Consider the following 17,273-nt stretch of genomic DNA (forward strand, 5'->3'; position numbering starts at 1 on the left):
TTATTTTAACCATAAACCTGCCAGAAAGTGTCCTATGAGTAAGTGCTTCTGCCCAGAACACTTAGAACCTTCGATATCTGGCAGTTTACCTTCTGCTGAAAGAGTGTTTTAACGGTTAACAATGAAGGAGCAGCATGACTGGAATTACTGTGACGACCCTATACTGGCTGTGAAGCGCAACTTCTCAGCTTTCAAAAACTGCTGGCATTTCTCCAGTAGAGAAAACATTCACAAACTTACGGTAATTTGAAGTGCCGCTGTGCGAATGTGTTGCTGACGGCATGCTTGGTTTAATAATAATAGACAATAATCAAGTTACAAAGTAAGATGAGTTCAGCTCTAGCCTTATGTCATTTGAACATGTTGTAACACTTTGTCTACTCCCCCAATAATAAATCTCCGCATCTCATTCACTGTCTACCCACTCTACTTGCAGCAGAGAAAAAAAAAGTAATAATAATAATAATTCGGGGAGTTGGGAAAAGGACACCTTACACAGGTAATACTAACCAGTTAGGTAGTTCTCAAACACAAGCAAGTGAAAGCAGAAAAAAACAAAAACAAAAACCCAAAACCTTCCTTGTAGACCCTCGGCTGAATTCCCTCTGATCACCAGGTATCAGGGCATTTTTCTGTATCCCTGCAGACTTAAAGACAACACTTGGAGGGGGAGTGCGTGTATATATCTAAATAAAATGGAAATAAAAACGTCTAAGTGAAATAAGTGCCATTCTTGCTTTACTGTAGGTGTTTGTTTTCCTATTCTTTTACATTGATGTGCATGTTTGCGCGTGTATAAATTTGTCTACTAAGGTCATCAGTGAGTCATCTCAGCCACCAGGGGGAAGCCTAATTAATTTAGTAGCTTTCCCGGCAGCTCGTAAACACAATACTGAGTTACAACCTGGCTCTGTTTGGAGCAGCGTAGCACATCCAGCAAAAGGAACATAGGGTCATCTGAGGATGCCACACTTTCAATAGTTTGAGTGTGTGTGTGTGCCAGAAAGAGATTGTCTTTCGATTAGTATTTTTACAGCCACAGGTGGCACCCAGTGCTTCACAATTTTACAGCCCATCTTCACTTGTATACAAATCATATGCCCCGATTAGCAATAAAACTGGTTACCAGTTTTAATGTGGGCATGGCTGTTAGATGAATCTTTAAATAGCAGGCTCTATAAATAGGGGAATAAAAAAATAATAATAAATAACTGGCAGCAACAGAAACCTGTTGACCAATGAAGTCCTGACCAGACAGCTGCTTGGCAACTAAATGATCAGTCAGTCATAAAGGGTCAGTCTGACCAAATTCACACTTTCCAACAAGATGTTGAACAAGATGTTTATTTGATGTATATTTTTCTTGTTTCTTGTTTCATCTAGAGTATACAAATAAACAAAATGTATTCTCAAAGTTACAAAGCTATGGCTGTGTAGGTTATACTGAATTTTAAGTGTCTCACGTCATGCACTTGGCAATCATGAATTTCTGTGCACAAGTCAAAGTTAATTATTACCATTATATTAATCATAAAAACTAAAGCAATTAGAAAACAAAAGCAGTACCAAGAGTAAATATGATTCTTACAACTAATTAGGTGAATTGCTCAAGGACCTGAAGTATTGCTACGGCAGAAGAAATGTGAAAGTCTGGGGCTTTGGTTGGCTGATTTAACTTGTGGGCTCAGAGGCTGGGTTTGGTCTGAGGGTCAGCTGGAGCTCAACTTATCCCATCCACTCCCTGGTGCCCTTTATCAATTCTGTCAGGGGGAAAATGCAATCCACGGCTGGCTGGACATTGCCCTGCTCTACGGTCTCTCTTATCCTTCGTCACCACCCTCCATTCATTTCCTCACTGCAAGCTGCTGGGATTACGAGGAGAATCGGTGCTCCTTAAGACATGACGCAACCATTTAAGAGCGTCCAAGAGACCACCATGGGGTGAGGTTGTGGCTGAATGACCATGGGCCAAACACCCACCGCAAGCTACACATGTAGTGGACACATACAAGCAAACACATCCATCATTCTTTGGACACGCTTTTTACTAACTCATCTGTTCAGTTTTGCCACCATTCCCCTCATCTCTACGACCAGTATGACAATGTGTTAAAAAAAAAAAAAAAAGTCTAACCAATACAAGTCTAAGTCCAAGAGATTTCTCTTTCAACTTAAGTTTACCTTTCAGAATTCTGCTACTCCCAATCCAATCCTTCTCTCCCTCTCAGCATTCAGTCTAGAGCTAAGCGGGTTGTTAAACACCCCATGCTGTGTTTTCTGAGTCCAGGAGCGACTTATACTGCTATCTGATATAGCATTAAAAGGAAGTCCTTTAACCACTCAGCACACGTTATGAGTCCAGCAGCATTTGCTTGACAGATGAAAACAGTCACTATTTCAAGAGTTGCAGGTTTTTTAGCAAAATACAGTAAAGAAGACAAGAAAGAAGTGACTAAAACTGTGAACAGAAAAAAAATGAGAAAAATCAACTGGTAAATTGCTAAAAGATTTCTGAAGTATTGTCAATAATTTGTAAATTAATATGTTATGTGTGTAGATGAGGGCATGCATGTCGACAGATAAAGGAATTGTGGCTCTGTTATAGTTCTGTAAAATTAAAACATTCCTATAGAAACACCAACATTATATCCTTTACTGTATTTTTCTTTACAACAAATTATTTGTCTGTTGGTAACACTATAAATATGAGTCCTAAAACAGTTGGGGCAAATTTAATTAAACTATTGGTACTATTGAAGAACTGAGACAGTGTGAGAAGTGTAAACCTGCCACTTACATCAGGGTACTCTTTGACAGGCACAAACAGTTTTTCTTGCAGGTGGACGATGGGTCCGATAGGCTCAGGCAGCTCCAGTGGGTGTCTATCCACAAGGCCATTCACTGTGTCACTGTACATGTCTTTACGTACTCTGTTGATCTCTGAAAAACACAAAAATATCTGGTAAGCAACTGAATTACGACAAACAATTCTGTTTTTCATATATCACTGTCATATTGATTTTAACTTCTGGGCACAGACTTAATGTAGCTGCAAATCTTGCTGTACAGAGAGTAAAGAAAAACAACCAAAATGTATCAAAGGCCTTGAATGCTTTATGTTGTTACTTTTATAGATAAGTAACAGCGTAGCTTTGTTTTTGGAAAATAAATCACAAGCCTGTTAGCTTACAAATTTGACAGCATTCCTCAAGGGTTAAGGCCACTGTCTTTCCTTCTTGTCTGCTCCTTGTGAACGGCTGTTCTCAAATAGAGCAGCCTATGTGAGCGGCTACGATGGCGAGGAGATGAGAAGAAATGCAGTGGTACAAGCCTTTGGATCTGTTCTCTCTGTTGAACAAAACTAACAGACCTCTCCCTCTTTCTGTCTTTCTGTTAGATGAGGATCCACAGCTGCCGTTGTAACACCTGTTAATAAATGACACACTGGTCACACTGTCTAACTTTTTGCTTTTTGTTTGCTATCGCTGAAGTAAAAAGCTAATCAGTTTTTGAGAAAATGTAACACAAATGAAGCTCCTTAAAAGGCATTTTTTTAAGCTTTAAGAGTGACAAAGTTGAAACTAAATTTGTTCAAGGTGGAGTTGGGACAGCTGTGAGGCACCATTTTCATCTCTCATTAGAGTTTCAGCCAGCTGGGTGCTCTCAATGAAAGCCTAGTAGGGGAACTTGGCTATCGATGCCCTTTGTGAGTCGTATTTGACCTCCAAGTTTTATCTTAACATTGGGAAGGGTTAGGTTTCAGTGAAACTGTCTTTGTTGTACTAGAGGATCTTGATACTTTTTTTGAAATGTCAAATTATAGCACCCTGATAAGACATGAGAGAAAACTTATTGATTTAAGTCACTGAAATTAGTTTGATGGGATTTCTTGTGGATAACACTGATGACAGACTGATGTGTGACTTATGGCTCATAGACATTGACTAGCATCCACATCTGGCTTACAGCTGTGTGGACAACACTGGGGACACACTGGAATTACACAAACAAGCCAAAAGGACTTGCTCCAGAGCGACTCCCTCTCAAACCACATGATTTGACTACTCTTTCTTCCACATAGATACTCCCAGTCCTCCCTAAAGATGAATTCATCCTCATGGTATCTAGCCCAGTGGATAGATTACATCAGTCCTAACCAGCACCAGTGGCTTCAGGCCACATTTAGGCTTTGTGCACCAACATTGACAGTGGCAGTGACACATCCCACAGGGATGAGATAAAAAAAATCTAACCTGAGAGTTACTGAAAAACACAATATTTAACGGCAAATGAAGGTGTGTTGTCTTATCATAAAAACTAAAGTACATACAACTCATGGATATTGGGTTAGTGTTTAAAGACTATTTTTACCATGTTGTTGGTTTGACATCCAAAGCTGTTGATATGAACCCTGGTCATTTGTTGCTAGACTCCAACCAAAATTCTATCACTAAAAACGGGCATGCTGCAAAATTAAATCCACATACTGACTTGTAAATTGCTTTATCTTCCTTGCCCATTTGTCAAGCCAACATTCATAAAACAGTGATTTAACACAACAGTGGTGGGCTTAGCATTTGTGTAGGAGCCATCAATGACAAGTAAAGAGAAGCCAGAGTTCTATGGGATATATATATAAATATGTATGCAAAGTCTAATAAATCTAAGAACATTAGTCCTTCAGATAACAAGAGAAAATAAAAGCTGTGTGCACATGTACCAATGCAGCCCAGTAACCATCAACAGCAGCCCTCCTCCTAATTCTATTTCCTCCTGCTGAAATGCCACATTAACATAAGGGGGCCGTGCTGCGCCATCAGTGGAGACGTGCAGCATTTGACAACCTCTAATTTAAGTGCAGCAAGTCTTTTCTGAAGCGCTGCGCTCACCTAAAAATTACCCCCTGCCTTGCACAACCAACAAAATAATTTGTCTGGCTGTCCACCCCAGCAGAAAAGACTGATTTTGTAAGAGACACATGAGGGAGGGAGGCTGAGGATCCCCATATTGGAAAGAAAGACAGAAGAGAGAGGAGAAAAAAAACAAAACTATTGGAGTGAGTTAGCACTGTATCAGAATTAGAACTTATCTCAAACACTGACGGTAAAAATCTGCATTGCATTAGCCATACAAAGAGCACTAACAGATCCCCCGTTACTTTTTTTCAGCATTTTCTCAGTATCATATCAGTGTGTCATCTACAATCTGACTTAGCAACCCACACACACATACACTTTCCTATCAGAGCTGTCTATTTACCTGTGGGGGGTGGCCCCATGCACACACAAACACAGACAAAAGAAGAGATAATATTTTTTTACTGAGACATCTGTCAGGATGAAACAAAAAAGGCCTTGAAAATCGGCAAAGAGGAAGAGGGTTTGATGAGTCAAACAAAGGAAATGGGAAGAATTATAACAACAGTGCTGAGCAAGCAGAGAGCTGTTGCACTCCTCTTGACACACACTGCTGTTTTTTGGCCTTAGTGTAAGTTAAAACTCATTTCATTTAGTTTTTGTTTCTCTCCACCCCCCCTCAAATTTCACCACCAAAACCTTGTTAGCTCAAGCAAAGAGAAGAGTTCTCCTTATCCTCAGTGATTTGGCAGCACAACGAGATGAACACCCAGGGACATGATGTGGCAGAGGAGAATGGCAGGCAGCAGGATTTGATGGGCCGTGGAATGGGGAACATGGAGAGGAAGTGTTTGTAAGTTGAGAGAATAAAAGCGGGGACTGGTTGTCTGAACGGTGATGGATGTCAATGTTTACTTCTGACTTTGGGATAAGTAGTTAAAAAAAAAAAAAAAAAACAACAACAACAAAAAAAAACAGCACTTAAATTCTATTTACTTTCCTGTTCAAGAGAGTCAAGGTCTTCCCATGTAGCTAAGTAAGTCAATGGGCCTTAGTTAATTTTACAGTCGCATTTCACACGATGTCTGAATACTGGTACGAAGATTCTGGGGTTATATGGCCAATGATTTCTTTAAAAAAGCAAAATGCACAAACAAAATTAATAATTTACATTTTCAAGCACAACATTTAACTTAAGTTTAATTATCTACTGATAAGGAATATGAAACGTGTAACCTGAGCAGCTCCTTATGATTACTATCGCTGTCTAAACCAAAAACCACCATCACCTCTTCACAAGATAGTTAAACTCTGTCTGGGTCAAAGATTCATGTGCACCAAATAAAGGAAATTTTTGGAAAATAATAATAATAAAAAAAATAAAATAATAATATCCATTAAATCTACCTACTCAACTGAAGCAGTGGTATTTGACAGAGTCAGCCACCAGGAGCATATCATGATGGGATAGAGAGGCTTTTAATCTATTCACTCAGCCTGATGCCAAAAACAATGACCACATAGTGGTAGCACTAGAAGAGTCACAGGGAACAGTTTGTGAGTGGTTATGATGAGCAGAGAAAATAGAAGAATGGAAAGATAACCATGGGAGGTAGCAATATTTTCAAATGCTGCAGCCCTTCTGATCTAGCATGATCTAATGAATGTAAACACAGCATGAGGACAAATTTAGGGAATGGAGCAGAGAGGAGAGATCAAAGACAGAGCAATGAGACAAGCCAGAGGGAGCGAGGAGGAAAGAGAGCAGAGTGAAATTAAAAAACAATAGAGAAGTCCAGAAGGAGACACTGTAATCAGGTTTAAGACTGGTGAAGATCATTCAGCTAGACCTGCTCCACTAGAGAATGGGAACAAGTCCATTAAGAGCCCAAAAATAGACCCGCTCCATAACTGCTTTGTCCTCGCCCTGTAGCTCACAGCAATACATCCTCTGACCATGCAGAGCAAACCTAATCATACACATAATGTGTGTGCGTAGATGTGAGGGAGCGAAAGAGTGAGAAACACAGATCTAAAGTACAAAAAGGGAGAAAAAGAAAATGAAGGAGCAAAAGAAAATGTAATGGGTGAGTAATCTGTGTGTGATCAGCTTTGCCTAAGGAAAGCAGCTTTACATGCCTGGTATCAGGCTGATAATTTTTGGCACCTGAGAGAGATTGAGTGTAACACCAATTAATCTTAAAGCCAATGATCAAATGCTCAACTTTGCAGAGAGACTGAATGAGTCTGTCCTGTTAAAGCTTTGTCAGTTCAAAAAACTATCGTGTTGAGAATCATTCCATCTATTTCTATTTGCACATGCAAGCAAGCGCAATTGATGATTTAAACAGGTGAAGAAATGGCTTGGATGTTGAGGTAAATATAGGCAGCTGAAATGTGGTGGCTGTGTCTAAAAAAACATCGACAATCACAGACAGATCTAAATGTGCTGGTACTGAGTGAAACAAGACTCAAGTGAGGAACAAGCATTTTCACTTTAAAGCTGTGCACTTTAGCTATCACAAAGCCTGGGTACCCATTGCAAGCACAAGGATTTGGGCGTTTAATGCATTCCTGCCTTTTATTCACAGCACAGACAACTTTATCCAAGACGACACTCGACTTCAACAGTTAAGAGGTTTGGCAGGCCAAGCATATGAAAGACGAGGTTTCTTTTAAAGCAGAGAACCCAAGTATAGTGTGCATTGGTGAGGGTGACCGAGCCATGAAAACGCATGCATTCCTGGGCCTTATCGTCAACTCACAGCTGCTTCTTGCTAACCCTCCCTCTTTGTGAAGGAAAAAAGAAGTTTCCTCATGCTTCTGTCTTATTTTTACTTTCCTAATCTTTGATTTAACAGTAGGCCTGTACGGCACAAGTCTTTGATGTTCTTGCACCAACTATTCCTGTGCTGTTGATGAGTATGCTGTACTAACACCATAACTAAGAACTGCACATGCAATTGGGTTTTGAGGTTTAAAAAAAAAAAAAAAAAAAAAGTTTTGGTTTCATACATTCTGTGCAAAGGGGTTGCATTAGACAACTTGTATCACTTCAATGTCAACAAACTGTAGCCAAAGGGCTGCAAATTCATCTGCCAATGGAAGGAGCGTTGCTGTACATGTATTATGGTATTTTTGGATTCCTAGCCCTACAAACAAAGAAATCACGGGGTATGATTTCCCAGCAAATAAGAGCAATGCAAGACAAGCAGGACTAGATCTGACAACTTTGGATCATCATTGTTCAACCCAATTAAGGTACTCTTATGTCTGTGGAAATGTCTACATCAAATGCAGCAATTCATTTACAGCAACATTACCCAACTGTGTCTATTATTTTCAGTGGTCTAAAATTCACTGGGGTGCAAGTCCTGTGGCATCCAATCATCCTCTTTCCACCGATTCATAGAGAGAATGGGAATCAGAATCAGATAGCTTTATTGTTATTATAAAACATGTTACAACAAGATTAGGAGCACTAACCCATCTGGTGCATAGAAAAAAAAAAAAGATTCATTCATTTAAAGCACACACACAATCGATAAATAAAACAGTGAAGATGATTAAATGAAGGACACAATAAAAGAAAAATCCCATAGTGCTGTAGAAAAAGTGCAGTGCAAGTAACACTTTGATAAAAACAGAATAAACAGTAAGTAAGATGATCCCATGATGAATCTATTGCACAATAGGTGGAAGAGAAGTTGGTGGATGTCAGTCCATGTGAGATTTAAGGGTGGTTATGGCTCTGTGTGAAAAAGCTGTTAAGAGTAATACTGTCCTGCTCTGGCCCCATACTGTACATCCAGTCTACTAAACAAAATACATTTTACATTACACCTTATATGACTTAACATTTTTGGCAACACATCCGCACAAGTTACATGTGCTACAGTAGCAGAGTGGAGACTAGAGGCTTCTGTGTATAAATGCCTAACTGGAATCTACAGAGCTTGCATGCAAGATATCAAGGGTAAATTTGTAAATTTCAGGTAAAGAAAATAGCCTGTTCTATGCCCCACTCATCTAAACTGCATATACATGCACAGCTCATTTTGCGTTGTGCCAACCGTCATCACAGATAAGATCTCAAACTGCTGGTTGTCTTTCCAGCACAAAATACTGCTTGTGTTTCCTCAGAGAGGTATAGCAATGGGGTGGCCACAAAAAAGGTGGGAGGGTGGATGTGCATCAGATTTGACCCTTTCCCTCTGAAGCATCGTATTAGGTTTGGCATTTTGTGGCCTCCTCTCAAAAAGATCACTTCAGCCTCCATTAACAGGAGAGATAATTACAGCAACCAAAAACTTTTTAATACACAAAGAGCTTAAGAGTATCATGAGGCATACTTAGAAATTAAGATATTTGATCAATATTAGCCTCCATTTGTTATTATCCCTCATTGAATGTTTTAATTGGTACTGAGGAACACATTTCAGTTTTATTTTTGCAGTGACTCATCCTCATAGTTCCTGAACCCTGACATGATGTGGATACAAGCGCTGGCCCCCACAGACTGAGGGGTCTAAATGGCTCTAAACATAAATGACGGTGCAGCATGCTGGAAGCCAGGAGAGATTTATGTTGTGTGTCAGGGATTCTCCTAAGGCAGGCTGGGTAAAAAGCTCAAGCGTCAGGTCTTTAAGTAGATAGGCCACTAAATAAACGACTGGCATAGCAAGGTTTCTGGATCTTCGCCTCTATGAGTCAGGTAGAAAAAAAGTGATAAAATGCAGAAAAATGCTCACATGCACAGATATATTTTCTCAGCCATCTAGTACATAAACAGCAAGCCAAGACACAGAGGAACTGTGCTTTAATCCAAATTGGGAATTGAAAATAAATGCAATATACAGTGACAAAATACTTCCATACACTCTCAGGAAAACAATATCTCTGATGGATACACTATTGTGCAGAAATTCCAGATACATGTGGGGTATGAGTACACCATCAGATATATCCCAGCCAACTACCTCCCCAAAAGCAGCACGTTCCGCTCTCTGATCTCAATAATGAGCTGGGGCTGCTTGAAAACACACACACACACACACAAATAAAAACTTACACAACATTTAGTTATGGTCCAACAATGGGCAGAAATATCCGCCCCGACACAAACTCAAGTACACATAATACATATAAAGGAACAACACCCCACTAAACATTAAAAACACCCACACACATGAGCTAATAAGCTTTTGTGCGTTTGTAGGCAAAGCTCCCCTGAGAGAGCAAACTCACAGAAATAACGCTCCTCACAGAAAGCGGAGGAAAACTGCCTCAGAGGAAAATCTGCTAAACAAATACAGCAGGAAGCAAGAAGGAAATAGTGCTACACCTAACTATCGTTCCTTAATAGCCATTGTTTCAGATTCAGTCAAGTGACAAATAGTAAAAAGAGTAAAAACACAGATTACAAAAACATTCTTTATCACATCAACCCCCATACTCATCATTTTACCATGATGGCCAATGATACACAAAGCTGTAGATGAGGAGAAATATTGCTTCTTCTACCTTTAATAGCAGAATACAGTAAACTCAACAGGATTATTACAATTGGTGATGCACAATATTTTATCTAAATATTAAATCATACATTGCACATGTGCATCGAAAACACATTCGACTTCTCTAAAAATTTTGGCAAATGACTTCGTCATCAAATAAAACCATGAGTTTAACACTAATTAAGTCAGAAATAGACAGATTGGAGGCATAGCTTTTTCCTTGCTCTACTCTGGCTGAAGCCCCAGGAATATGTATGCTAAAAGCAGAACGTGTAGGTGTGGGGATGGCCACGAACTGCAATCAGCAAAGCCATTAATCATAACTGGTGACAAATGCAATGTTTTCAGGGGCTGTCGCTGTGACTGCATGCAGGAAAGGAAAAAAGTGCCAAGCTGAATGTGGCTTTATGTGACTCGTGGCAGCAGCAGTGACGGTGTGCTATAAGAACGTGTCATAGCACGTTAACTTGGCGATTAAACAAAGCAAACGACAGAGTAGAAAAGGAGAGCAGGCCCAAAGTAAAAACAGAGCCATGGGGGAGATAAGAAAGAAGCAGAAATAGCAATAGAATGGGACAAAAGGGATAGGATATGGCAGAAAGTGAAATGCATAGTAGGTAAAAATAATAATTTAAAAAAAAAAAAAAAAAAAAAAAAAATATATATATATATATATATATATATATATATATATATATTAAAAAATGTACTTCATAAAATGGTGAGTTTTCTTACTTTTGACCAGATGTGCTTACCCGCATACAACAACAAATACAATTTACCATTTGACTAGAGGGAATACTGTCACCTGTCGCCTGAAACACCAACATCGACAGGTACAGTCAGACCAGGAAAATGTGGCCAAGTTAATCAAAGCTTAAGAGAGTTATGATGCCAATTTTGAGATGATGATAAACAGTGAGGCAAAGACATGAAACAACTGTCATGGGGCAAAGCATACTCCGTAAGAATTGCAGAATATCCGAAACTGCAGTCACTAGGGGACGATAAACTGGAAATAAAAACATTCAGTCCTACTTTTCTTACATTTAAGTTTTGTGACCTTATAACAATTGGGTATAACAAAACAACTGGGGTCAGTATTTATTAATGTTAACATTTTCATGTCCAACACACAACTACTAGGGTAAATAATTTATAGGACTCTTTGAAAAGGTTTTTTCTCCACTCACATCACCAGGCACTCCCAGACTCAGTTTAACACTGAAATTTGTGTTTCAGACAGTATCTGCAGTGCTATTAAGACCTCGGACTAAAATTAGAACAAGGGATCATCACATTTGATGATGTGGAACTGCTTTATGGGGCTGCGTGCTGGTGGGGGGCATGCTGGCAGCTCAATGAGCCATAGGAGTGCCAGTTTTGTGCACTCGGTGGGGTCTACCAAAGAATGAGGTGAAACAGGCAGGAAGGGCTGGCTCAATACTGAACCATAATGGCTTACTCTTAATGGCTGCCGCGAGGGGCCAACGTTCATTACTCTCTGCGTGGGGGTATTCCAACAGGATCTTGAGGTGAAACTGGTGACACACAAACACGCACACACTTAAACTTGAGTGAAGAACCCCAAAGCACATGAATAAGGTGCAGAGCTACTGGAAAGGTTTTCTTTTCCTCACCTACTTGTACATAGTTCTCTTTCAAGAAGTACAGTAGAGCGTTAGTGTGGTAGGTAACAGAATGGAATAAACTGGCGTAGTTTTGTAACCTTGCTAATTATTGCAATTGCAGCACAACAGCAGTATTAGCAGTGCTAATACTGCCTCTCTCCTCGGTTCACCTTTGAAACTAGCCCTGTAGCGTAACTCAGCTGAAACAGACAACCTAATTCACACAGATGCAGACTCAGGCTCCTTCTGAAAGACAAAGCAAAGATGGACCATTTCACTTCTGCAGCTGCTGCTTTTGCCATCTAAAGGGGGAGCGATAGGTAGCATTAAATTGGAAGCTACACTGCAATAGTCATTTAACAGGCTGGCTGTAAGGCCGAAGCCTCGTGAGCTGAAAATGCTTTCGCAAATTTGAGAGGATATATTTGGCATATAAAAAAAGGAAAAAAAAAAGGGTGGGGGGTTAGGGGCTGCCTAAATTAAACTGTAATACAAGAGGAAGCTCACTGCCAACTTCCATAGACAGAAGGCATATATATTCCTTGCATCCTAAAAGGATGCATATTTATGGTGGCAGTAGTAAAAGCTGGTGGATTAATTACAATATGCGCACGCACACGCACACACACACACACACACACACACACACACACACAGAACAAAGCATCACAGCCAAACAAATTGCTGTTTTTTTTGTCATGGGGACCAATTTTGCAGACTTTACCTGCCAGTGAAATCAGGCTAACAAAAGTGAGACCTGTGTTGTGCTGCACAGTGCTATTCAAGAAACAGCTTTTCATTTAGTTTTGACCCATTTTAGGCTACTTTCAGTGTTCCACTCAATGTGCATCCACCACACTTCTGATGCTTATGCAGCTCAACTTGTACTGACAGACACATACACAAACACACAATATGCAGGATGAGAGTACAGGATGCATGCTGCAAACTCAACGAGATGTGAGACAATGAGATAAGGTATGGGAAGAATAACAGGATAAAGAGTCAGGATGCCTGCTGATGGGATGTGTGTTGCAGTTCATACTGTGGACTGGAAAAGCAGTCATTGGCCCCAATTTGTGTTCACTGTTGCCTTGGATCCATATGCTCTGGCCTGTGAAAAAAGGGGTATCCCTTTCCTTTATCCACTGCCTGGAGGGGCTTGAGAAAATGGACATTTCCTGCCAGTAGACATTCACTCTTTTTAAGATATAAACAAACAGTGTGTCTCAAAGGGGTGACTAAAGAGCTGACCACTATTCATCTACTAAACACATTTCAACTGTGTCTATCCTTGCACACAGCTGCTGCCACTGCTGTGCCACAATGCCAGGAAAGGTCCAGCTGTCAGAAGAGGAAACAAGAGAGAAAGGAAGGAAAGGCTCTGACTGATGTGACTGGAGACGATAAGATGCACTGTGCTTCCTGTCCCCACCCCTGTAACTAAGGAGACCACAGTGTTAAAACCCAATGGAGAAGACGGGGGAGAAAAGACAATTTCATGTGTGTGGTTCAAAGGGAATTGTATGCACACTTCCAAAAAAATCTGGACAATGTTGCGTTGTGGTTGATTTGTCTGAATTGTAAAGGTTGATGTCTGTGGAACAACTAGGGTCAGGCAGAGCATGTTCAGCAGGTCATTATCAGTTAAACACTGCCAAACTGCAACACACAGGAAGGATAAGACAAAAGTTGCATTTTAACTGAAGATCTGATGCAAATCCTTACATCAACTGTGACTCAAGCGATTTTGGTGGGGAACAGATGGGAGCAGCAGGGGCCGGCAAGAAGTGCAGTATTGAGAATGTCAACAGACTGAAGAAAAAAAAATCTCTTTATTTAATATGTATTTGGTAGGTGGGGGGATTGACCAAATGAGGAACAACCACATTCTTTTCACTCCCTCGTTATCAGGGAACAAGGTCACTTTGTTGCAGCAGCAAAAAACTGGTGCCACAACATGGAGACAGAGCAAAGCTGACTGATGGCTAAACTAAAATAGGGTGGTGTTTATCCTGGACGAAAACCTACTAAACTTGATTTGTTCAACTGGACTATGAATGTAAAAATGCACGTCCAAGGCAATCATTTAGTAATATGAAACTGTCACTGAAATATGACTCAATTTAAATCAACAGCATCTGGTGTCAATAAATATTACAAAGAAAATACTGTGACAATATGATGAAATCAAATCCTACAACCTTGCCATAATGCTATCTTTATGAATCTTATCACAGTCAACTGTTGATAAGCTTGTGCCAAAGTGGCAGTCATTGATTCCATGTTGCTTTACAGGGTTAATGCCTGGACTAGACTACATATTAATAGAACTAAAAAAGTTATGATCACAGGAAGTCAAACAGGTTTCATCACAAAGTATATATGTCCGCCCTAACCCTGTTTTATCCTTAAGAGTAGGGCCTGCTGGGGCTTGCAGCTTCCATCTTAAGTTCCAGTCCAACAGCCATTTAATTGCTGTCCCTGGATGTGACAACTCACAGACCCAAATCTAAGGTGTGTTGTGTCTTTGTGTCTGTGTATTTATTGTCTTAATTCCCAATTCTTTCCTGGACCTGAATCTACCACCTGAAATGCCCTCTTTGCTAAACAAATGAGCCATAGAGTCAAGAAATACCAAGATGGCTTTACATGGTCCCCAAATTCAACTGTTAAACTGAGTCAAGTATTCTAGAAAGGATAGTTTAAGAGTTGGTTGTCATAAATCAAACTGGCAGTGATTCCCTATAAGAATAAATAGGAATGGCATTGCTAAGAGATGTTGAAAAACTGACCGACGCACTTCACGTTATCAAGATTTGCTTGTTTTGAAGGACAGTGAAAAGAAGAGGAAACATTTCCATCTTGCTCCCTGCTGTCGGCACATCATAAGAGCTACTCTTCAACTGTGCATTTGTTTGGTCTGGTTGTCCGGTCCTGGAGATCATCTTGTTGATCTGTTTTGTCTCCCTCGTCATGTTTGATGTGCCATTTAGAACACAGAAAAAAAGAAAAGATGTCGGAGCGGATGCAACAACTGGGCCATGAAGTATATAATAAAGGGAGGACAGGGAGAGAGATAAAAGACAGAGAGATGCCTTCTTGTCGACTCATCTGTCATTAACCAAGCTTCCACTACAGTTAAGCCTTTAAACATCGATCCGTCTCAAAGCACTTGGGTGTGAAGGCTTAGCAAATCTGCCAATGTATATACACGGGCATAATTACAACAAGAGGGTGCAGACATGTTGCTCTCTTTCACCTGATGTTTGAGCCCCTGAGTGAGTGGAGAGCCTAGTACATACTAAGGTCCTCAGCAGAGACAGTGAGAGCTAGGCTGATGCAAGCAGACAGACCACCTTGTGGGTCTTTAATGTCACCACTGGTCCTCACATGAAAGAGGCAATGTAGCCCCAAGGCTGTATTTTTGCCACATACGCTCACAGTCAAGGAGAGAGGGAAGCCACGAAGGAGGAAACAAATGGAAGAAGGGGCCCAATGAGTAAAAATCTGGAGGAACAAGCGATGCGAGCAGAAAACATGGAACACAGAGATAATCGAAAGGGTGCAATGAGTCCCTTTTTTCTTTGGAAACACTAATAAAACAATTAAATGCTCCTTCTGTCACAGTATCTCTAATTTTTTCTACAAAATCTAAAACAGATGAGAAAAATGTACGTACATGTTTAAGACTGAACACAAAAGATGAGCGATAGTAAGCAAACCATGCAAGGGTGAGGGAGGGCCAGGGGAGACAGAACCAAGTTTTGGTTCCTCGAAAGTGTCAGAAGTTCACTAAAAATAAGGTTGCAGTAAGAGCTCTCATCAAAAGCAGCCTAAACTCACGTCAGACAAATACTGTCTCGGAAAGCAGAGTAGAGGGTAGGAGAGGAAAAGTGGAAAAATGGAGGGGAGAGAGGGATTAGATAGGACATACGGAGACAAGTCCATCTCCTGGCAGTCTATTCTTCACTTTCAGGACCAATAATGCTATGACAACAATAAATTATGTCAGGTAAACAATCCTGGTGATCACAAACATATATCCAAATCAAAATTCAAATTTCAAGACAATTTGACACAAATCGCTCCATGGCAGTAGGTTTGCATCCTCCGTGAGAAAATATATACAGCAGTCAGACAGGAGCAGCTGCAATCTTATCCAAGATAACAATAAAGAAACACGTTATAAGTCTTTTATGGGCAACATTCCTCTGTAATGACACTGTGTGGAGGCGCCAGAAGTTAAGGCTGAAGTGTACAGAAGCAGCGTGAAGATGGAGAGAAGCTGTTTAACTGCACCAGCTGGCTGTGCCTTTTTAAAACATCAAACAACTGCATAGTATTTTTTAAGGTCAATTAGGATTTATGTGAGCCATCAAACACTTTTACAGTGGTAGTCTGTTAACTACTCACTATGTAACCAGTTGTAAGCTTGAATGGTGGTTATTGGTCATTGATAAGACCATTACCTTTATTAAATGTGCAACTAGAATTAAAGCCCCAGTATAACATGTTCAGCTAATGTTAGAGATGAAATTGATTGGAATAAGATGTCTTCTTTTCTTTTTTAGATCAACGGGTATTTGCAAACAAGCCTACATTTCTATCCTATCTGAGAAACAATGAATCAGCACCAATTTATGACAAATAATCTCAGGTAAAAGTGTAGACTGTATGTAACACAATTGCTCTTCCAACCCCCTCCTAGATGCCTCAGCAGAGATATTATTTAGGGGTTAGCAACTACCATTACTCACATAGTCAATATTTTTTATGTTTACATACTTTCATTCATGAGGCTAAACAATTTCAACTGTTGACTGGAACTGCCTGTGTTGGATCGCAAAATACAAGAGGATGTGATTACCGATCCACCAAGAGTAATCATGTTAACTTTGACCTCCTCATTTTGTGATACAAAAGAGTGTTTTTGGAAAGAAGCTGAACATTGGGAATTGCTTTCCTAAGCAATAAATATAAATATATATATATATATATTTTTTTTTTTATTATTTATTTATATATTTATATATATATTTATTGCTTAGGAAAGCAATTCCAATATATATATATATATAAAAACAGGATTACAGTCTTTTTTTCACGCTCCAGCTTGTCTCACCATTCAGCTATGAAAGCAACAGTAAACAGTAAAGATGGGCAGACAGATGCAGCTAATAAATGCAATGCACAAAAATGCACTGTACTATAGTGGCCTTGTTTGACAGACAGCACTTGGGTGCATACTCAAATGTGAACTGGTAGGA

At 39.9% G+C, this 17,273-nt stretch overlaps 1 protein-coding gene across 8 annotated transcripts in view; it reads right to left on the bottom strand.

Moving 5' to 3' along the window:
* Positions 1-17,273, bottom strand: part of qkia (QKI, KH domain containing, RNA binding a) — a 67,407-nt gene that overhangs the window by 40,555 nt on the left and 9,579 nt on the right. For all 8 annotated transcript variants that reach the window (XM_029493829.1, XM_029493827.1, XM_029493823.1 and 5 more), the window contains exon 2: positions 2,798-2,940. In XM_029493829.1, coding sequence (XP_029349689.1) covers positions 2,798-2,940 — 143 coding nt within the window. The remainder of the gene's footprint in view (positions 1-2,797; positions 2,941-17,273) is intronic.

This window comes from Echeneis naucrates, chromosome 22 (genome assembly GCF_900963305.1).
Source record: "Echeneis naucrates chromosome 22, fEcheNa1.1, whole genome shotgun sequence".
Classification (NCBI taxonomy): domain Eukaryota; kingdom Metazoa; phylum Chordata; class Actinopteri; order Carangiformes; family Echeneidae; genus Echeneis; species Echeneis naucrates.